General features: G+C 40.9%; 1 protein-coding gene across 12 annotated transcripts in view; it reads right to left on the bottom strand.

Moving 5' to 3' along the window:
* cdk5rap2 (CDK5 regulatory subunit associated protein 2) overlaps positions 1 to 18,480 on the bottom strand; it is a 37,971-nt gene extending 19,491 nt beyond the window's left edge. For 5 of the 12 annotated variants that reach the window (XM_085792982.1, XM_085792986.1, XM_085792983.1 and 2 more), the window contains exons 1-20: positions 7,728 to 8,889; positions 7,441 to 7,560; positions 7,207 to 7,326; positions 6,969 to 7,061; positions 6,530 to 6,748; positions 6,254 to 6,424; positions 6,055 to 6,165; positions 5,837 to 5,974; positions 5,557 to 5,736; positions 5,235 to 5,429; positions 4,916 to 5,107; positions 4,551 to 4,680; positions 4,312 to 4,451; positions 3,805 to 3,921; positions 3,531 to 3,674; positions 3,026 to 3,138; positions 2,756 to 2,895; positions 567 to 707; positions 346 to 455; positions 13 to 153 (exon numbers count right to left, since the gene is read on the bottom strand). In XM_085792982.1, the coding sequence (XP_085649108.1) occupies positions 13 to 153; positions 346 to 455; positions 567 to 707; positions 2,756 to 2,895; positions 3,026 to 3,138; positions 3,531 to 3,674; positions 3,805 to 3,921; positions 4,312 to 4,451; positions 4,551 to 4,680; positions 4,916 to 5,107; positions 5,235 to 5,429; positions 5,557 to 5,736; positions 5,837 to 5,974; positions 6,055 to 6,165; positions 6,254 to 6,424; positions 6,530 to 6,748; positions 6,969 to 7,061; positions 7,207 to 7,326; positions 7,441 to 7,560; positions 7,728 to 8,756 (3,744 nt within the window). In that variant the 5' untranslated portion in view covers positions 8,757 to 8,889. Of the gene's footprint in view, positions 1 to 12; positions 154 to 345; positions 456 to 566; positions 708 to 2,755; positions 2,896 to 3,025; positions 3,139 to 3,530; positions 3,675 to 3,804; positions 3,922 to 4,311; positions 4,452 to 4,550; positions 4,681 to 4,915; positions 5,108 to 5,234; positions 5,430 to 5,556; positions 5,737 to 5,836; positions 5,975 to 6,054; positions 6,166 to 6,253; positions 6,425 to 6,529; positions 6,749 to 6,968; positions 7,062 to 7,206; positions 7,327 to 7,440; positions 7,561 to 7,727; positions 8,891 to 10,448; positions 10,503 to 10,677; positions 10,826 to 10,922; positions 11,108 to 11,345; positions 11,470 to 12,024; positions 12,102 to 12,597; positions 12,709 to 13,477; positions 13,540 to 14,947; positions 15,004 to 15,235; positions 15,310 to 17,237; positions 17,445 to 18,284 lie in introns of those variants that run through there. The other 7 variants (XM_085792989.1, XM_085792992.1, XM_085792990.1 and 4 more) reach the window with 4 other exon arrangements.
* Positions 18,481 to 22,332: the final 3,852 nt, after the last annotated feature.

Here is a 22,332-nt window from a genome sequence, read left to right as displayed (position 1 = left end):
GTGGCTTCTAACCTGTTTCCAGGGGCTACTGCCGGCTATGTCTTTGTCTTCCTTGTAAGAGTCATGCTCCGACTTCTCCAATAGTGACATTCGGTTCTGCAGCTCGTTGTTCAAAGTCTGCAGTCTGCTAACACAGTCCTGCAGGTCCAGCACCTGAAACACAGATGCACATTTTTTAAATCTATTCTCAGGATTGTAAAACTGTTTTTGTAACAGATTTTCCAGCTGATGAAAGTCTGAGATACTATCATACTTATCATTTTTATGAGGCTATATATATTCAAAATAGTGAGGGATGATATTTTCACCCCCAAGAGATTTTATGCTGTTAAAAAGAAAATTTACCTTCTGCTTAAGCTCTTGTGGAGAGAGTAGGGACAAGCTGTCATCCGGTCCATCTCCCACGCATATACTCATGTAGGAAGTCTGATCGCCAATGAAACTTAAGGTGTCACCTAGAGCACAGAAAATATATTAAAATCACAACAACAAAAAAAAATTCTTCCATCTTGCAGAAACTCTTGGAATGTAAAATTGTGGTATTTTTCTTTCTGGTCTGGTCGTACCACCGTCGTTGGCTCCTCCAACCCCTCCTCCACGGTTCTGGATGGCCCCGAGACGAGCCTGCAGAGAGGTGTTCCAGCGCTGTGCGTCTTCCAGCTGGTGTCTCATGCTCTCAAGTTCTTTGGGGTCGATGTGATCCATACCTGTAGAGACACACAGGAGCAATGTCTCTAGGTGACAAAGTAGGTGCATTTCTGTGTAAGTGCAGTAAAGCTATATAATATATAGGTAAATCAGAAATGTACGGAAGCGTATTGCACTCACTTGAAAAAAAAAAAATCTGTTTTTTTCTGAGTAATTTGTTTTTTCTGTTTTTCGGAGTAATTTTTTTCCTTCCGTTTTTCGGGGTACCGTAATTTTTTCTGACTTAGCTATTGAGATTTCAAAATCCAACGAGAAGCGCCTCCCACCTGCAAGTAACGTAAGGCCTGATTTCAAAATAAAGGTGCTACATCAGACACTCTCTGAGGTGGCGTTCTGTAATAACAGGTAGTTTCCTTTGAAAATCTACAATGCCGGTGATAGCTCGACTGTATTTTTTAATGGAGCATATCCATGGATGTACAGTATCTCATGGATCTAAGATATAATAGATCTTAGAGAAGAAGTGGAGGCTTGGCCGCAGCGGTCAAACGTTACTTGCAGGTGGGAGCTTCTCGCGGGATTTTGAAATCTCGTCAAGTCAGAAAAATATTGAAAAAATATTGAAAAAATAAATAAATAAATAAATTACTCAGAAAAACCAGAGTTTTTTTTTTTTTCAAGTGAATGCAATGCGTTTCCGTAGAAATTCAATGTAATTTCAAGCAAAAAAGAAAAATGAATGGTACTTTACATCTGTGCCAAATTAATGTGAATTAAACATGTTTTGGGGACAATTTACAGTGATTTAATTTTATGCATCTTATCATGCTTATTGAACACAACAAATCCTTACATTAATATTACTGAATAAGTCAAAGGGCTGCATTGTGAAAAGAGAATTTAAGTATCTATAGCCATATAAACAAACACTCAAAAAACAAAACAAAGAATATAAGAAGAGTCTGTTTTTGTGTTTGCCTTCATATAGTAATTGTGCACACGTGCAAAAGCTGTATGCAAATTATAATGATTATATCACTAAAAGAAGTGGAAACCTCATCAGTGATGATTACTGTGGCAACATCTATTTTGCATTCAGTGTGAATGTGAGCCGTGGGCCTGTTACTTACAGCTGACCTATTTATACACCTGGCTCTGTTTAGACGGGGGCGGGGGGATGAGCATGCACTTGACATGCACACACACACGCAGCGTGCACATGCATGTGGACAGACACTGAAGTCATTTGGCTTAGACGACTAACTGAATGCACAGTGACGCTTGTAATCAGTCTCAAAGCTGCATCATGATGTCACACTACACCCGCAGCACTAACTACATTAGCTATGTGACGTCATAAGACAATAAGGTTAGGATTTTCTGTTAGGATTAATTTCAGAGTAGCTACTCAACATTAAGATACTCTGTCATTCTATGTCTGTACAATTACATTTAATACCTTTCTATAGATGTTATATAATGACATGCTTATGCAACTGATCTAATTCATGTCACAGATGGTTGGATGGGTTGCATTAATAACCAGAGGTGATGTTAAGAGAGAGAGGTGTTAGAGTCAACGGACAACCAAATGATTTAATGGATGAGTCAAAACAAGCAGACAGTGTTAATGGGAAACAGAGAGAAGAGAGGCCACAGCAGCCTTTATTCACATTATTTTTATATAAATAAAAAGGACAGACAAAGTAGGAAACAGTATAGACAAGTGTGAAGCCTTTACATTTGAAGAGTGAGAGAAAACAGGACAAACACATGCAGATGAGGAGGTGACGATGTGAAGAACTAGTGAAGTAAACAGAGAGAGAACAGAGTGGAGGAGTGATGGGACCAGGTGTACATGCAGAATGAAGTGACACATGGAAGAAAGGAGTTATTATTGGACCAAACACACGGAACAATGAGGACAGGTGTGTGTGTATGTGTGTACTGTATATATGTTCACTAGGAGCTATGGATGTATGTATTCCTAACCATTCTACCGAATTCAGGTTTCTTTTTCTGTTTTCCTTTCATGTGTTCTTATTTTGGACTTTTTGTTTCTGTCACTCCCCGCTGTCATCTACCACCCAGTGTGTTTGCACTGCACCTTCTCTCAGTCTGGCTCTGTGTATCTCTCTCTCCAGGTCGTCCCTCAGTTCCTCGTTAGTTTTGATGCTGTCCTCGAGCTGCTGCCGGAGGAGCTGCACCGCTGTCAGTTCCAGCTGCAGAGCATGGAGACGCTGGGCACTGCAAAACACACACGCATATATACTCAAAGTAAGATTTATTCATCCATAAAATGTACTTGCATCTTTTTTTTCTTTTCTTTTTTCACTTCATTGCAATGATACTTCGTTGTTGTGAACATTTCCCCTACCTGTCCTGTTCCTTCACAGTCCTGACCAGGCTTGAGTAGAGCTGCTGTTCAGCTCTTAGAGCTTTGTTCAGAGCATCTTGCTCCTGCTGCAGGGCTATAAGGTTGGGCAAAACCTTCAAAGAGACAGAAAATAAAAAAGCAATGGTTTTAATATTATAATAATAATAATAATAATAATAATAATAATAATAATAATAATAAACTTTATTTGTATAGCACCTTTCAAAACACAGTTACAAAGTGCTTTACAGATCAAGTAAAAATAACACCGTCATCACAAACATTTAGAAAAACATAAAACCAAAAAACCTGTTCTGCTTTGCGAGTGAGATAAAACAGTCAGGATAAAAGCGTAAAACCATAATCAGCAGTATTGATAATAAAACAAATAGAAACAATAAAAAATAAAAAACAATAAGGGGGCAGACAACAGAGCATGAAGTGACGTAAAAGGTTTCTGTTTTTGGTTTATTCAGCAGAAAAGTATGTAAAGTGGTTAGTTTACCTCTTGCTGGCTGTCTCCACCAATTATAGTTCTCTCTCTCTGTGGGAGCCCAGGGAATGATCTTTCCATGTCAGAGCCAATGACCTGATCCAGAGTATGATCAGCCCGGCTGTCCCCTCTCTGACCGAGCCGCTGGTGAAGAACCTGCTCAGAGACAAAAGGGAAACATGAGAGAGATCAGACTGCCGGAGGGGTCACGGAGTTCAAAAGATCAAAAGCTCCTTATTCAAAGCTGCTGTGTCTGAGTCTGTGAATGGAATGAGAGGATCCTCACATTGATAATCTCATCCTTGGTCTTCAGAGTGGCAGTCAGAGACTCAATATTAGCAGCTTGGCCTTCAGTGCGACCCTCCAGCTCAGATATCAGTGACTCTAGCTCTGCCAGGGAAATCTGGATGGAGGAAATAACACGGGGTGTCAAACGTGCGGCCCACGGGGATGAATGAGGGATGAATTTGCCAAGAGTGAAAATTACATTGAAGACAAAAGAGGCATAATATTGTTTAAATTGCACATTTTTTCTCAAAAAATAATTTCAGGTTGTTCAGAATATAACTGTAAAAGGTGTAAACATTTAATAATGTACTTCTTTGCACTGAAACAAAGGGAAACATTTAGAGTTCTCATTATTTATAGGTTATTCTACTATTATTTAAGTGGTCTGGCCCACTTGAGATCAAATTGTGCTGTATGTAATATAATAAAAGGTATTAATTTGAAAAAACAAAGACACGACAGTATCCAGATTATGGACATAATTAAATACATATAACCAACTGACCTTCAGTTCATTTTCCCTCTTCAGAGCTTTGTTAAGTGCCTCAGTTTTCTGAGCTAGCTCCTTCTTCAGGATGACGACTGTCTTCTTGGAGTGGGGAATGCTCTCCACGTTATCCTCACTATTCCTCCTGGACAGCTCAGCTGCAGCGCAGACATAATAGAATCAGATGTAGGACTGACATGTATTATTTTTATTGAGAAATTTCCAGTGAGCAGGTGTAAAAGGTCTAAAGGCCTTACCTTCCCTCTCGTCCAGCTTCTCCTGCATGATCTGGATTGTGTGTTTTAGCTCCAACACATGATCTGGTTCCTCCCTCTGCCTCATCTCTATCAGGATCTGGTCTCTCTCCTGACCACGCAGCAGAAGCTTCTGCAAATTTACCACAAAAAAAAAAGGTGTAAAGCTTGCTCACTCAGCCATGTAAAACAGAAACATAAACCTAATACATACACCAGGTTTCAGAAGAGTCACAGAGTAATTTGAAATCACAATGTAGGAAAGGTCATTTTCTTTGTGACTTTTGATTTCCTCTCCTTGTTAGGCTTCCAAGTCAAGCACATTTTACAGCTGAGTGACTGTGTAGTAGTATCCCAGAGGAGCTTACATTGATGAGGCTGTCTTTTTCAGCAAGCGCAGCTCTGAGATCTGCAGTCTCCAAACAACCCTCCTGGGCCGTTCTGGAGCTCTGCTTCTCAGCAGTGGCAAGCTGCTGCTGCCTGTCAGACAGCTGCTTCTTCAGTTCCTGGATCTCTTGAGTACGCTCCGACAACATGCGGTTGTAGTGCTCGGCGGAGTCCTGAACAAAAGAGCGGATCAAAGCGATCAAAGAGGCTGAATGAGGACGTTTACAGGTGATAAATCAGTTTCCCTGAATGATTCACTAAGAATACCAGTGACGTTCTTTTTCATTATGAGCTGCTGACCTTGAGAAGTTGGTCCTTGCTGCTAATTGTAGCCAGGAGTCCCTCCACGGCGCTCTCATTGTCAGCAACCAGCCGCTCCCTGTCCTTCACAGCCTCTGCCAACATGGCCTCTGTGACCTTTAACCTCTGGCCCATCTGTTCAGCAAGGTCACGCGCATGAGTCTGTGACTGGCTAAGCATGGACTCGGCCATTTCCTACAAAGGTAAACAGAGCAGAAGACACATGTAAGGTTAGGCAGCTCAGGTTTGAATGACGAAACATGAACAATACACATCTGACAAGAACTGCTGTAAACAAGAACAGAGGTATTTGTCAACTAACATCCATGTCCTTTGTCTTGCCCTCCAGAGAAAGCCGAAGCTGGCTGATGATGGCGTCCTTCTCCCTTAGCGACCTGTTGAGATTATCTTCAACATCTTGCTTGGCTCTCCGCAGGTTTTTCAGAGTGTTCGCAAGATGTTGCAGCTCCACATCCTTCTCCTTGATCAGACTGTCAAAACTCTAAAATCAGAGGAATTGACACACAGATTAATGGAATTGAAGTCCAACTAAAAACCACAAAATTCACATTTTTAGCCTTTTTCTGGTGATAGTTACTCACATTGATGGTTTCCTCATTGTGAGAGATTAGGTTATTTAGCCTATCCAGATCTCTTTCTTTCTCCCTCAGAGACAGCTGCAGCTGGTGAATCTCATTGTCCTTTTCCTCAATGGCAGCGAACTTCTCATCCAGCGCTTGCTGTGAGAAAGCAAACAAAAGGTTGTCAAAATCAAATTATATTCACCATGGTGAGACGATTACACAGAAGGAATCCACACCTCCAGAGCTTTCTCCTTCTCTTTTAGTCTTTGCCGCAGCTTGGAGAGCACACTGTCGTTTCCCCCTGGACTTTTACTTTGCTCAAAGTCTCTGACCATGTTTATGTACTCCTGGTGAACACAAAGAAAGCACATTAATAAACACAAAATGTTTTAATTTGATCTAGAAATACTTAAAAGTTTCATGTCGCTGCTTCACCTGTAGCTGTTGCTCTTTGTCAGCCAGAGTGGACGTCAACCGGCCGATGGTGACCTCGTGGGCCTGCAGTTTCCTTTTGGTTTGATCCAGCAGCTCCTGGTACTGCTGCTCCAGAGCGTTCTCCCTCTCCCCAATCTCACCGCTCAGCTTCTTCAGCTGATTGTTCAGATCCTGGTGGGGGGGGGGAAGCAGAAACATATAAGGGGACAGATTGCTGAGCAGAGGATGTAGACTGCCAGATGGCTTTATTGGAAATATCCTCCTGCTTGTCTTTACATTTAGGGCCTTGTCTCCTTTCTTCTTCTGCTGCTGCAGGTCCTCCAGTTCCACCTCCAGTTGGTCCTTCGATTGCTGCAAGTCGCCCAGCTCTTGCTCTTTCCTTTCCAGGGCACGCTGTAACTTCTGGCCTTCCAGCACCTTGACATGGTGATCCCCCTGGAGTTGAGCCAGCTCTGTTTGCTTTGCCATTAATAGATTTTGATGTTCTTCTACTCCCTGGAGGAGATATGCAACAAATATTTATCTTTACAGACAATTTGCAGAGGCTCCATTTTTTTTAAATTAGCCAATAAGATAGATTCTCTTCATTGTTTCTTTAACATCAGCTCTTATATTCTCAGCAAAATCATGCACACACAGAAATGAAGTATATATATAATCTACATGATTATACAGAGCCAAGGTTTGGTTCTGTATAACAAGGTGCGAAGCTTGCCTGGTATTTCTGCAGTTGGGCTTTGTGTGCCGCCTCTCTGGCCTTGGCCAAAGCATCATCCCTGTCCTCAATCTCATGACACAGTTCTGCAATCTGCGCAATACACAGAGAAAGACAGACAGGTTGGTGTTAGCGCATTGCATAACACAGACTACACAGAAACCACAGACAGGTTGGAAGTTTCGTAATAACAGCTGTTACAGCGACCACAACAGATCAAATACAGCACCAAACTCACCTCTTTCTCCTTTTCTTTGAGGACCTGGCTCAGCCCCTGGATTGTTTTGTCTCGTTTCAGAGCGTTTTTCTTCTCCGAGTTGAGTTCATTCTCCTTCTCCTCCAACCTTCCTGACAGGGTCTGTTTACATAAAATTAAGATATTATTTAGAAAAATAAACCCCTCTATCCAACACAAACACTCTTTTGGCAAAAAATCCTTAAAAGTTGTTTTGATTTAGTCATCTCTGTGTACCTTGTTCTGAGTCTGAGTGTCCTCCAATGTTTTTGTTATGTTCTCATTGCTGCTTTTCGCCTGTGTGAGCTCTTCGGTCAGGTGCCTGTTGACGGACTCCAGTCGGCTAACCTCGCTCTTCTTCTCAGCAAATCCAGAAAGAACACAAACATGGGAAGGGAAAGAGAAATGTAATAATTAATACTTGCAGGTATGTTTAGCAACAAAGCTGTTGTCTGCCACCACAGCTGAGCTCATTACCAGTGCCACAGTTGGCTTGCCGAGCTGGAATTAGTGAAAAGAACTACCTCCACTTTGATAGAGGCGTATTCGTCATCGAATTCCTCTGTAAGGTCGTGCAGAGATTTCCATTCTGCCTCTCTGTGTCTGCGTTTGGTTCGGGGGTTGAGGTGGCCGGTGCTAAACCTCTTCAGGACGGGGATGCGGCTCCCTGCGGGGGCCGAGACTTGTTGCTTGGAAATGCAACGCAGGAGCTGGATCAAGTCGGAGATCACAGACGGCTGAGTCGGGGAGCTGTGGAGCAGCGCTTTGGCCTGAGCCGTTCCTTCTGGGTCGCCAGTGGTGACACGTCTAGCGGCGAACACCTTGGGCTCCCTGAGTTTTAGTTTCGGTGGAGGGTCTGGAGGAGCCTCTGAGGAAATCTCTCGTGTCAGGGACTGCAGGGATGCGGAGAGACCCTTGTATCCGGGTCTAGGCAGCGTGCCCTTGCGTTGGACCAGGTCAAAGTATATGCTCTGCGAACGCTGGCGTGTACCACGGAGACCGAAGTTCTTCATAGAGCCATCAAGCCACGCACCTGAACCGAGCCGGCTGCTCCTGAGGCTGGAGCGCCCCGGGAACGGCTCTTTATTAGCAATTCTATCCAGACTCACGCATCTTCTCATTCGATTCCCCGACAGACCGCTTCCAATCTCCCTGAACTGCTGCACTTCAGACGACAGCTGACATATCGCCTCGTCATCAGGTGGAGACTTGCAGCTGGCGCCCTCCCCGTCGTTCTTGCCCAAGCTTGGGTTGTTTCTTTTGTAGATGTGGACGATGCACTGGATGAGGTGTTCTTTCTCCGCCTGCAGCTTCTGCACCTGACTGTTGTGCTCGTCCTGCAGCTGGCTGACGTTGATGTCGCACTGCACCACCTTCTCCAGCTGGAAAACACACTTCCCGCAGAGGAACTCTCCACGGCCGTCACGAGTCACCTCCCAGCCCAGCACATGGGACAAGATGATTTGCAGCTTCCTCTGTGCCGACGAGCTGAAGATCCAGCGGCACTGGCTACCGACCAGACGGACGCCACATATACGACACGGGTCCTTCATGACACCTTGTATCTTCCAGACTCACCCGCTTGATTCGAGTCCAAAAAGCCTCTCATTGAGAAACAAACTCAACCGTCAGCCTGGCAGCCATGGAAGAGACATCTATCATTTTCTCTCACTGCATCAGCAAGAGAAGCGCAGAGTGCAGGGCACAGTAAGCCCTAAGCCTTTGATAATCCCTGCTCCCGCCTCTATTCCACTCTCCCCCACGCATTCAATCAGATCAAATCCTCTAGGAGCGCTGCAGTGATCTGTGTCCGGGCCAGTGCCAGACCATCTCTAGAAAGCCTACGCCCAAATGCCACCATGAGGACATCAGGTATGAAGGTCAACTCAATAATGGCGACTCTCCAGAGGTCAGGTAGAGATCTCTCTGTTAGAGACAGCAGCCAGTGATTCTTTAGGGACACATAGTCAATTCTGATAGGCAGCGCTTCTTAAAAATCTCCTATAAGAGTAGAGGAGGAGTTTTCTGGCAAACATTGCTGTCATTCATTCCATTACAGCTTTGTCATCCCCCAAAACATCTCAGATGGACAAAATCTTTAACTCTCTAAAATCCTTTGCATGCACATTTCTTTACTCACATTTGACAACACTAAATTGTACTGTTTTGTTTTCTTAAATAAAGAAGGGCGGCCATAAATAACTCTCAGAGGAACTGTCTCCAGACAGCGTGGTAATCCAGTCTTAACACTGTGACCTGAGTCCAGACGGCAAGGCCTGACGAAGAACCATGGCCACTGCCCAACTAAGAGCTTTCTATTCTCAACATTAGCAAAGCAGGACTTTCACCAACAGCCTATGTAATGCTTTGATGCTCTTTTCAAAGTATGTTCCACATTCTCATTGTGTCTACACAATGGGCTCAAACTAGGTTAGTTAGACATTTAACGACCATTCATTTAGCATAAAACACATCTCAGCTCAATCAGACCCGCAAAGTTTTCATTTATGTGTCATAATATTCAGCCAGCAGACCCAGAGAAAGACAAATAGCTGATAAAACAACTATAAAGACAAGATAAAATAATGAATTAAGATGCTGTTTTGCAGATTTACTAAATCATTTCAAGGATTATGAGATACTGAGATGTTAAAGACTTCAAGTTAATGTCAGGCAAAACATCATTGATCATCAAGAAGCACCAAAAAAGACAATTCTTACTGCCTCAAACTCCTTCCTTTCCCTGACAGTAATAATGTTGTAAGCTTCCTGTTGTGAAATCAACACTTAAGAACTAGTTAAAGCCCCAAGATTAACAAGAAAAAGAAAAACGCAAGCACCCTGTCTTATTACGTAACCATGGAACCAAAGTAAAAGAGGCACATGGCAAAAACAAATGTTGACAGAACAACACGGACAATCCACATCTACTCTGAACAAAACCCACGGTCATCTGTTGAAGTTTGAAAGACTTCCCACATAATGCACATCTGAATGGGTTAGCTTTTGGTTTGAGGCAACAATGATATAACAATGACTGTCATAAAAAGTCTCCCAGCGGGAATGACTGAAACAACAACCAAAAAAGATTGAAACGAAAAAAAATTAAGTGGAGGTTGGAAGAGTTGGAAAGAAGCCAAATGAAACACAGTCTTCGTGGTCGGCCAGAAGTCAGGGTCACTGCGCAGTAGTCATTTTTTGGCGCACACACACACATTTAGAGTAAATATCCAAACAACACCAACCTGATGGTCCGGTGGGCTTTTGTCCTTCTTGTTCTGTAGCTCGTCCCTGAGAGCCTGAGGGGAGAAAGCAAAAGGTCACTCAAATGTTGTTTCATATTTTAGGCAGTGCTGAATTTAGTAACTGGTATTAAAGTGGGGATTACATATTTCTGAATGCTGAATATGCTGAATCTAATCTCAAAACAACTAATGAATAAAAATAATTTTATCCAAGATATGAAAGTCATACCTCAAGTTCCTGATCTTTCTTTGCGATGAGTTCAGACAACTCTTTAACACACTCAGCTGCCGGTGCATCAGTCTGTTGGTCTGCACTTTTCTGCTGATGGATCAAAGCTTCCTGGTTCTTTAAAGATGTCCTGAGTTGCTCTATGATACTGGTGTGAAAAGAAACATATTGGAAACATTTATTTCTTCACACCATCAAAAAAAAGAGTGATTGTGTGTGTGAGCTCATCTCTTTTGTGTCCCTACTTGTCTTTCTCCTGCAGGGCCTGCTGCAGGTCCTGGACGGGGCTGGGGACTGGGACTGGGACGGGGGTGAAGGTGTTTGGGTGACCCAGAGCTTGAAGCTGCTTCTCCATGTTAATGTTCTTACGCTTTTCCTGCTCAGCGATGGCTGCCATCTTCTCCACCTCATCCTCCGCTGTTTGCAGAGACTGACGAGAGGCAAAAACATCATATGAAGCATTTAGTTGAAATCAGAGTCCAACCCTTGACAACTTTTTCTGCGTTTTCAGCAAAATAATGTGAACAAATCTGCAGATTGTGTCCACCAACAAACACATGAGCACTTTATACAACAATATATAGGGTACTGTAAGTTTTGAAAGCAACAGACAACATAAAAAATGCTCTCAGAAAAGTATATCAAAACAATATCTCTGGTAAACTCACCTGTTCCAGGTCAGCTATCCTCTTGCTAAATGCATCTCGAAGTGCATCAATCTCTCTCTGAGCTTGATCCCTAACACGCTGGGGTTCTCCCGACTCTCGACCAGCCAGGCTTTCCAACGCTTTCCTAAAAAAACATTCAAAGGGAGATAAGGTTAATGTGCACATATAGACTAGAATTCCATGTTGAGTTGCATTAATATTAAACATTAAAAAAATATAACACAAGACAAACATCAGGCATGTGACGTGCTATATACGTAACATCAAAGTGGCTGCAGTGCCTCCAAGTCCCTACACTAACAGCTATTCAGTGCCCTAACGAACCCAACTGATTCAACATTTTAACAGACTGAGGAATAAAAGAGTTCCTCAGTCTATTTAATCCAGCTATAGGGACTCTATATGTCCCTGTATAGTTCAAATGAAACATGTTGAGTCGGACAAAATATTGTCTGCTTGGGACAGCATTCGTCTCGTATATGCAGCTCTTTAAATTGTCTCAAGTGTTTGGCCTACAATCTTTGAGCAGATGCTTAGCAGTCTCCCCAGATTAGCTTTAAGTTGCACTGAGAGACAACTATACCAATGTGATTTAGGTTCCAGCTAAAATGACGCTGTTGGTGAACCTAGCCGACAATGAATATGAACACTATAGGGAAGTAAAGGTCACAATACTTACGATGCAGAAACAAGTAGCTCCTGTTTCTCTGCCAGTTCCCTCTTCATGGACTCCAACTCCACTTTCAGCTCAATATTCTATAAACAGACAACATTCAGGCCATTACAGCACATGTTGCACATCTGTAGTAATCACAAAAGCACTGGCACAAACTGAGAAAGGATATTATAAAGATTGAGTTGCACTGGTAATTAATATGACTGATCTAATAAAAGTCAGGGTTTATCTTGGAGCGTGTACATTAAGATAACATTCTTTCATGACACTTCACTTCTCAAATTCGCTAGAAAGAAGAGAAGATAAGAAACACAAGTGGGCCTAATGAGATTCCAATGGGCTTACATCTCACTCCAAAAAGGTAACAACAATGAAAAGGCAGACGGCTGCTCTAAGATCATAAAAGTGGGATTTTAGTTGAACAAAACCCAGCTGTTGTTGTGGCTGAATTTGTGATCTCATTTGGCCGCGGTAGGAAAAGCTGAGTCACATGCAACATGGGGGTCGACATATGACAAAGACAAAGACACAGAAGGTTTAAGCACAGTTTTTTGCTTATCAAAGTAAATACAACACCGTTTTGAATATGTCCTCAGTGGAGTCGTCACACTTCTGCTGGATGCGCTCCTCCATGAAGTAAATGCGCAGCTTCAGGTTGAAGTTCTCTTTCTTCAGAGCTGTGATTTGCTGCAGATTAAAGAAACATTTTAATATCCTGCAGGAAAATAATTCAACAACAACAGATAACATTTTTATTGAAAACTTGAATGAAAACATTTTTAGTCTCTGTCTCGGTCCAAATAAAATCTGAATGTCCTTCACTTAAATCTTATGATAATAAAACCGGGATAAGACAAATAATTTGAGTCAAAGAATAACATAAGTGAAGTCCAGCACTTTATCTGGGGGAGAAACCAGGACGACATGTTTACATGGCAGAAAGGGACCATGTGTATGGTTATTGTTAAAATGAAGAGGAGGCCTTCATGCCTGTGTGTTTGGGTGCTTATGTGTGTGAAGTAGACTGTGCATCATTGTGCTCCGGGCTCAGAGCAGCATACATCTGGTAATGGGGGTTGGGGTTGGTTGACCGTCAAAAGGGAGGAGGTAGAAGTCTAGACCCCTCCGTAAACCCCGGATCGTGCAGTCAGCCAGGCAACACAAGCCAAAAATCTGAGCATGCATTCCTCTCAAATGCTGAAATATAGGCTTCGGCCTACCTCAACCCTCCTCCCACAAACACTCCTCATCACTAAATCTCCATAAATGGTCAGCGTGGCTACGTTTTAGTCAGACTGGGGATCAGGTTTAATAAATCATAATAACCTGTTTGTTGTGGTGGGGTGAAAGCTGGCTGCATGACCTCATACTGACAAACTCATTCACATTAATGCATGAAGCCTGTGCCAACAAGTCAGACATATAAGAAGATATAACCTCGATGCAAATGACTCACATTCTCATAGTCCTTCATGGTGAGGGCTTTGATGGGTGACATCTTGTCAGGGAAGGTTGGAGCTGTAAAAAACAACAAAGTATTTGATTTTACTCATTTGAGTTGAACAGTTAGTCTCTTTGACATGAAGGACGTTGTCTGCTTACAAGAGCAACTCATCCTCTCGGCTCTCTTCAGTCTGTTTATCTTAGAGAGATCGATAAAAAAAAAAAAGAGTGGTCTTTGTTTTTCAATGCAGAGGCAACAGAGGTGAAACCATTCGTTCCTGGACAACTGCCGTGTTTAGACCGGCTGAAAGCAGCCAGCAGCTGATCATGTAACACTCGTCAACAAGACATTTCACAACACTGACTCCTGATTCATCGTGTGATGGCCTAACAGGAAAAGCTCCAGCACCACAGACACATGTAGTACCACCTGAGTGTTCATGCACGTTTTAGATGTTGCTTGTGACAGTGTTGCCTTCAGTGCAGTTAAATAAGCACGAGTGGATCTAATGTGCTGCTGCTGTCATGACAATACTACTGAGGCCACAACTGAGAAGAAGCTACAAGTAACCGAAAGTGAAAGATGGGCAGCTACACAGCAGAATGAGCAGTAGTTATACCTGCTGCAGAGGATGGAAATATGATATTGGCGTTAGAATCAAGTTCTATAACTAAAGGATAATTCTGTAATTTCAGCTTTTACCTTATTTTCACTGATTCTGTGAGCCAAATAGTTTTTGAAAATGCCATTGGGGCTTGATTTCTGTATTTTGAGGTAGATATGCGTAGGGAAAACTACAGAGAGAGTTCACCAAAGGGAAAATTTACCTCAAAACAGTTTTGGCAGAATAGAACAAGAACATTTCTTGTTACTGATTGGCCATCTACATCAAAGACAAATTATTGGTCTAGTCCTAACAATCATCAACATTTATAGATATTCTTTTATTGTCCAAAAAAAAGTGAATAGCTGATGGATCAGGATTCTTGATGACATTAATCTATAAATCATGTGAAAATGCTGTTAAGTAAACCTGAAATATTTCCCACAATGGCCCAATACATACTCATACATAATAGGCTGAGTCTGAGAACAATATTACTTTGCAGTTGAAAGATCCAAGCATAAGACTGTAGTTGTCAGTGTTTGTCTGCGCGTCGCTATGGCTTTATCATCACAGCTGACTTGACAGTACGCTGCAGATGCCAGCCCTATATTTATAAATTAGTTGTTTAGTGGTTTGTGTGTAAGGCTCCAACTCTGACTATGTAGTAACTTGGCACGCAAGAAAAGCTTTGTGTGTGAATTTAGAAATTTGATGAGCTAATGAAGATCACCCAGCCAATCCCTTTACCACAGCTTTGGAGACACAACCGGGGGAGGAAACAGCAACAATTCAACAGCAGCATTAATTAATACACAGGGGGTGAGGGGGCGAGGGGGGAGTCACACCTGAGCAAGAAAAGGAAAGTCCTACTGTACCTGTCATGCTGTCTGTAGAGTATTCTCCAGCATCTATGGAGTCTGGCAGTCTGCAGCTGGGGACAAAACCATGTTGTTAACGATGCAGCACAATTACACTGAATATGTAGAGAAGGGATCGCCATCAATTTAAGCCCGATTGGACATAAAATGAGACAATTCACGTTAATAAAACATCACAGAAACCAAAGCAAGCTCTGCTGCCTATCCAAGCTCAATGTACACACACATCTTCTGATTATTATGGTTTTCAAAAACACCAATGTGAGGTCTTTATGCATTACTCACGCTGGCCAGTTCTACTGAGCCCTGAGGACACTCCAAAAATAGCTTAAGAATGACTCGCTGCTTCATTTACATCCACTCTGGCAGTCAGAGCCTCTTCTCGGTGTGTGTGTGTGTGTATATGAGAGTGTGAGAGCATGTGCCAGTGGCAGCCTAGCTCTCATGTTCAGACAGAGGAGGAGGAGGAGAGAAAAACAGACAAACCAGTGGACAAGCGGACAAGGCTTTCACTGGTGGACAAGTAGACTACTGTGGCTCCGATCAGCTACGCATCACACAGTGATGGGACTGTGGCGTCACTCAAAGACAAAGTACAATGCACCAAACATCAGCAACAAGCATCTGGGTCACAATAATACTAAAAGGAATAAGGGCTGCACTGACATGATGACACAACTTGCACATATAGCGATGCCAGTTATCAAAACGAGAACAAATTCCTTCTTTAAACTCGGTTTTCAGAGGGAAATTACTGGCACAAACAAAAAACATGAACCATTTGAGTCCAAGCTGAGCTCATGTTCCTCGACCCCGACCTTTGTGGCTAATAATATGATGTCCTGCGTTGAATGACTTCCTCCCATACCTCACCCCCATGGCAGTGGAAGCACAGTGGCTCTGGCTTCTCTACTATTTCCCTCGGCATAGATCTGAAGATCAATATTTCTGTCTTTGCTGTTCAGAAATATTGATATGCTGCATGGTTTTAGTACATAGATCTCAGCACATTGATCTAAAAGAAAAACAGTACCATAAAATGATAATATGAATGTTTACTAGTTTAACTAAAGCAGAACTTCAATTTGGTATTTTATGTTTCTACAGAAAATGTGATGAGTATATGATTCTTGCCTTGTTTCAGTCCTTTTCCCAGCACATTGTGACTCTGGAAACTCTGGGAACATCCCTGCCAAATTTACACTTTATTTAAAGCTTCAATGGTGTGAAACTGCAAACGTAAACCATAATAACAAAGCTCTTCCCCATCTCTGTCCTAGTTTAAAACTCGGCACACTACAAATTCAACAATCATAAACCAAGATGTCACATTGAAGAAAAGGAGGTAGAAGGCCAAGTGAAATTACTTTGCCTCCTCCTCAGTCTTAAAAGTTGAAACCAGGCTTTTTTTTTGTGTGGTTATGGACTCTACATATAGATTATTAATGATGCCATACAACATGAAACAATAAAACATGGGGAATATGAACAGCAGGAGCACATTTAAAACGCTGAGGGTCAGAGAAAAACGTGTTGACAATTATTGCATCACTGAGGTTTCACATGCCAAGCAAACCCCTTCCTGTGTAAATGGAGAGGAAGCACTCGAAAACAAAAGTCATGATAAGAGCAAAAGCACTGAAACATAAACATGTGGAACAACTTCCATAGCAACTCTCCCAAATAAAACGCCCTCATAAAAGCATGGATGACATTAAAACACATCAAGTGTCTGTGTTGTAGATGAAGTCAGTGCTGCAGTTGTAGTAACAGTAACCCCTCCAGCACCCACTGGAAACAATGTAAGAGCCTGTAAACACTTACTTCCTCTTTTATTTTCTCATTTTGTTTCAGCTGCTAGTGACAAACATGGACGCAGCTTACAACAATATCATTTACTGTAGTTAATGAAACAACGACAGCAACAATATGTGAAGCCACTCGCAATATACAACATTGCTATAATTCAGAAACTAAACGAGTTAAGTGAATCAGGTTTCAGAATTACGGAATAAGTAATTTACACCACACATATCAGCTAACATCTTGGATTACTGAGGCACGCTAACCACCTGGTTGGTCGCGTTTACACAGAACACAGCTGGGCAAGGAGGTTTAAAAGGCAGACCTATGCAAATGCAAACACATACAAAACTCAAACACATAGATGGTTACTGCACTGAACTAGTCTGTCAGGAAGAGCTATAGACTAGCTACATCCAGCTCAATCTATACACCAACAGCACTACATATAAAGCAGAGCTGATATTGCACGGGTTTCACCTACCACAATCACACTCTTCTCTCATGTCACGGAGAGTACGCGGGAAAAATAAAAACAAAAAAACAAACAACATAAATGGCATGTTAACTCCACATTTTGTGCAAAAAAGTGCAAGGAGACGTCGCTGCTGCCTCTGCTGCAGCCTGAACCCCGCTGCTGTAAACTGGCTCTGATTATTTCCGCTTTCTTTCACTCTCTGGATGACAGGTCAACTACCAAGGCGGTGATATCACAGCAACATCCAATGAGATGAATATGATTGATAGCTAATAACGGTAGTGTGTCAGTGACAGGGGTTATGTTATGTACCAATGTTGACATGGCTCTACTTTGTATGAGAGATTGGGTCATTTTGCTTTTCTCCACACGTTTTTAAGTCTCCCTTTCCTTCAGTAAGTCTAACCTACATCCCAAAACTACTCTTTTTTCTCCCCTGGCTGGCAGAGATATTCGCTGAACTATTTATTATGTAAATTATTCTATTTATTATTATTATCATTATCATTATTATAACAAACAAGCAACAACGCGTTGCCTTTGGATGTCCATCATTTTTCCTCATAGACAGTCAATTATGTTGGTGAACACACAAATGTCAACCTGAAGGTGGATCATATTAACTTAACGTCAGCTCACTATTATTAGTAAGGTCGGGTAACTACCTCCTATTATAAATATCGACATCAACAACACAGAGAGCAACTGAAACATCATTTCAGATGTGAAACTAAGGATCCTCTAATTGTCAGATGACCTAACGCTACAATCAAAAGAGAAAGAAACAGTCCATTTTTATAAATGTATCATTACAGAACAACACAACAAGCTATATGTGGCCAATTACTAGAGGTAAAACCTAAAGTAACTCAATTCAGTAACACTGAACAACAATAAGTGGCTCTGTGTTGTTCCAGTTAATAGTCGGGGCCCATGCAGCGGTAAATAGTCACTGTTCGGATTAGTGTTAGCACCACTAACGTACAGCAACGTCTGTAACATGCTAGCGCTAGCTCTCTAGCTATCACTGGTACGTTTTTTTTTTTTTTTTACCTTCCGTTGATGTCAACGGGGAGGGTCACATCGTCCCCCACGACGGAATCCATCATAGCGGTTCACTTATTTTATGTTCTCGTCGGTATAATATGACATTTTTCGGACCAGACGCAGTGTAAACTTAAAGCGGGACGGGATTCAAAATAGTCCAGGCTACCGCCATCATGATATGGTAAACGTCACCACTGTGCACGTTGGAAACTGTTGCCGCCTTCAGGCAGTGTAGGAAATGTCTAAACTAGCGACTGAAATCATGCAGTAGATGCTTGGTCAAATAATACTACAGTACAGTAATACAGTAAAGTAGAATTGAATATTATGAACTATGCTTATATATGTATTTTTTTTATCTTCATGCCGATATATGCTCAAAAATACATTTAAAATGTGAGATTAATGAGTACGACGCGACAATTCCCTATTTTACCAGTAGCCGGAAAGGTAGCACAACACAGGGTGGATACTTGGACAAAGCGATTGGTCAAAACAAACATTGTGGGGAGGTTCATAAAGGATCAAAAAGAAAGACGCCGTTGGATGAAGAATTTACCTTTGGTTTACAGCCATCTCTGACTACATGTCTTTAAGGACGAAACCTAGTTATTTTTATTCATAGGAGCCAAGGCTTTGTATCATTTTAGACCTATGAAAGAGTGTCGCGTTCAGAGTAAAGAGACAAAACGTCACAAAACTGATGCATAGCTGGAAGTTTTGGCATAAATAGCAGCATAATTACTGTTTACAAGAGCGGGGACATAGACTGGGGGAAGCCTTTAAAATGGACTGAGTGAAACTTGAGACAGATGACTTCTGTGTGTCTGTCTCACATCAACATGTTAAGAGTATGCTTCAATATAATCTATGTGTGTGTGTGGTGAGTAGGATTGTGGGTGTGTTGCATGGTGGGGATGCATAATTAACACTTGCACTAAATGAATGTGTTATTTATAACATTTTGTAGGCACACAGTCTGCAATAATTACTATATTCTGAGCATTTTATTACCAATTTAGCAAAGTTCAGGAAAGGCCAGAAACATCCTTGGTGGACAGATGTGGCTCACCTACACATGAAACCAATCCAGAAAACAATAGCGACATCATGTGGTGCAACTGTTAATTTCAGTGGAGGAAGAATTTGAATTGAAAAGCATAAAAGTAATAGGGTGTTTCACCATCAATATGACCTAATTTAATATTACAGCATGTTAGTTTCTGTTCCCACCAAACACACATCACTGGTGTCTTAGGCAAACACATCATCATGAGTTTCCATGAAAACACCCACCACTCCCTTCTCTCATACAACTGGCTCAACCAAGATTGGATTAACAAGTGAACAATGCAGGCAGCTGGCCCTGTGGTCAGTGCACTGCATGCCACTTGGTTTAGGTCATTTTATTAGTAGTAAATTTGTTTATTTTATATTGTATTATATATTTTATATCAAGTAGTTTTGTGGCCCTGTCATGGATGTGAGGTATTCTTTGACAAAATTCATTTAAAGACTCTTATTTATTGTCTATTAATAACAAAAAGCAGTGAAGTATTAAGTTTTTTGTTTTGTTTTGTTTTTTTTTAATATTTGAGTAATTGTTTCATTGCAACTACAGTCTGAAAATCCAGTTAGAATAAAATTATGTGTTCATATAAAACAATATTAAAGTTGTGTCGTAAAATCTCTGGCCATTGTCACATCTCTGACTGTGCATCATGTAGAAGTAATGGCTATGAGCAAAGAAACGCTTTAGACCAGCTCTACTTTGACCAACACTGTTAAATATGTTTAAGTTAACTGTCAATCCGATCTTTAGAAACTTACTTGGATTGTTTGTGTTTGTTTGCTTATAGGTTTTCCAGCTATCCAAATAGTTGAGAAGTAATCATCCACATACAAATTGAAAGTATTTATTGAACAAATGGACATTGAACAATGAATAAAAAGTAGACAGATAAAGGATGTAGGCACCAGAAGATGGTCTTGTTCAGAGTTTGATGACTGCTGTTTTTGGCTGATAATTCCAAAGATGGTTTTTGCTTATAAATGCAATATAAATCTTTGCTCCAAGTGATGTGTAAAAATGTGAGGTATTCTTATCTCGTTTTAATGTCTACAACAGATTTACAAAAAGAAGAAACAATTTTCACATATTTGCATAATTCCTTAAAACACAAGTTATAGTATAGCACAGAGTCCTGGTACAGTACATGGCTGATTATCATAAAGGAAAAAAACAACATAAAGCAAAAAAAATAACAAAAAATTAAAAAAATAAAAGATAATTAACATTGCAATAAATTTGTTCTCTGGAGCCCCAAATTTACACATAAAAAAAATCTATAAACTCCAAGACCAGTTGGGCAAACTGATATATAAAGATGTCAGAAAGAGTAGTATTGCTTCAACCAACAGAAATTTGCTCAGTCGGCAACCACGTTAACAACATTAAATAACATTAAATTAGCAAGAGGGGATCCACTGTATACAGCAAGGTTTGCACAATTATACACACTTGTGTCCAGCTACAACAAAGAAAACTTTTATTTAATTAAAACTATCTCCACTAGTTGTGTTTCTAAAAAATATTACATACAGCTGTTGGGGGGGCTTTGTACAGAGAGAAAGAACTTTACCCTTTAAAAATACTTCAAACCCTGTGATTTATACTGGATATAAAAGGAGAATCTGTTTTTAGTTTCTATACCTATTTCTAAAATATTTTCCCTCAGAATAAGCGTTTCTGGTAATTGCAGCATTGGAAAAAAAACAGTTTTGAATAAACAACAGATGGATGACTATTAGGGAACTAAGTCGTTTGGGATGGGATATTACCATTATAGTGCATTATGGAAGCTATGGCAATATATTATATGGATTTTTTTTAAAATTCATCTAAGCAAGCATGCACAAAAAACATCAGAAAACTTTAGCAAAGTGGTGTAATTACAGCACTATGGTTAGCACCTTAGATAATTTACTTAGCACCATGCATTAGAGAGAGGGTGGGGTGAAAAGATGGGGGTTTCATTTCGACTCCTGGACCCGCTCTCCTCTCTCCTGTGGCTCAGTCTCCTCTAAGGGTTGCCTGTATCTATAGTTGTCTACTGTAAGTCAGGTAGAAGAAGAGACTCCTGGTCTCAAGTGATGCAGAGTATATAATAACATCTACCCTCTTATTAACAAAAAAGAAAAAGAAAAAAAATCTTAACGTAAGTAAATTGTAAGCCTGATTTCACACTCCACAGTTGCAGAGAAATTAATAATAAAACACCATTGAGAACTAGAGCTCCATACTGTTGTTGGGCATATTCTTCCTCAGATCTTTAATCTCCACAACCACACATAATCCCCCTAATCATCAGTGGCATCCGGTTCAATAGTGTATGAATTAATTAGTATAGCAATTAATATTTAATGCACTGACTCTGTCCATGTGGACGGTTTGTGTGTGTTATTAGCTTGTGGCTTCTGATGTAAGTTACTGAGAGCTGAGTGGATGCCACTGGTTTTACCCACATTAGGGAGAGAAACTGAAATCTCCCATTTGGAGCATTAGTGAATACAGATGTGATTTCTGCTCAATTTAAGCGAATGAGCCTGCCTCTGGAAAAAAAGAAAAAAAAGAAAAAGAAAAGAAATGAAATTCACACGGGCAAGATCACAAGGAGATGAGCACCAAAGGCAAATAAGATGGCACCCCTGAAAAATCCTTCCATATAAGTTTAAAATATCAAATTATCTTCTCATTTTCTATTGCACTTGAAGATTATTTCTTTACATAAGATATACATGTATAAAAGTTAATAATAAGCATACTTATATATGTACATTTAACTGATCCCAATTACTTTAATTCTTCTCCTCTGACAGAATTGAATTCCTGGTATTTAAAAAAAAAAAAAAAAAGTACACACAGTATACAGACTGTTACAAAAATAAGTTACTATAATGTCCGCTGATTGACTTGGCCTTGGTCTCCCTTCACTCAGCAATGTTCCAGAGAGATTGTGTGGCATAGAGCCTTTATTTTTTATTTCCCCCCCCC

The sequence above is a fragment of the Trachurus japonicus genome, chromosome 12 (assembly GCF_045865225.1).
Source record: "Trachurus japonicus isolate A0001 chromosome 12, Traja_1.0".
In the NCBI taxonomy this organism is placed as follows: Eukaryota; Metazoa; Chordata; class Actinopteri; order Carangiformes; family Carangidae; genus Trachurus; species Trachurus japonicus.
This window is presented reverse-complemented; position numbering and strand designations above follow the sequence as displayed.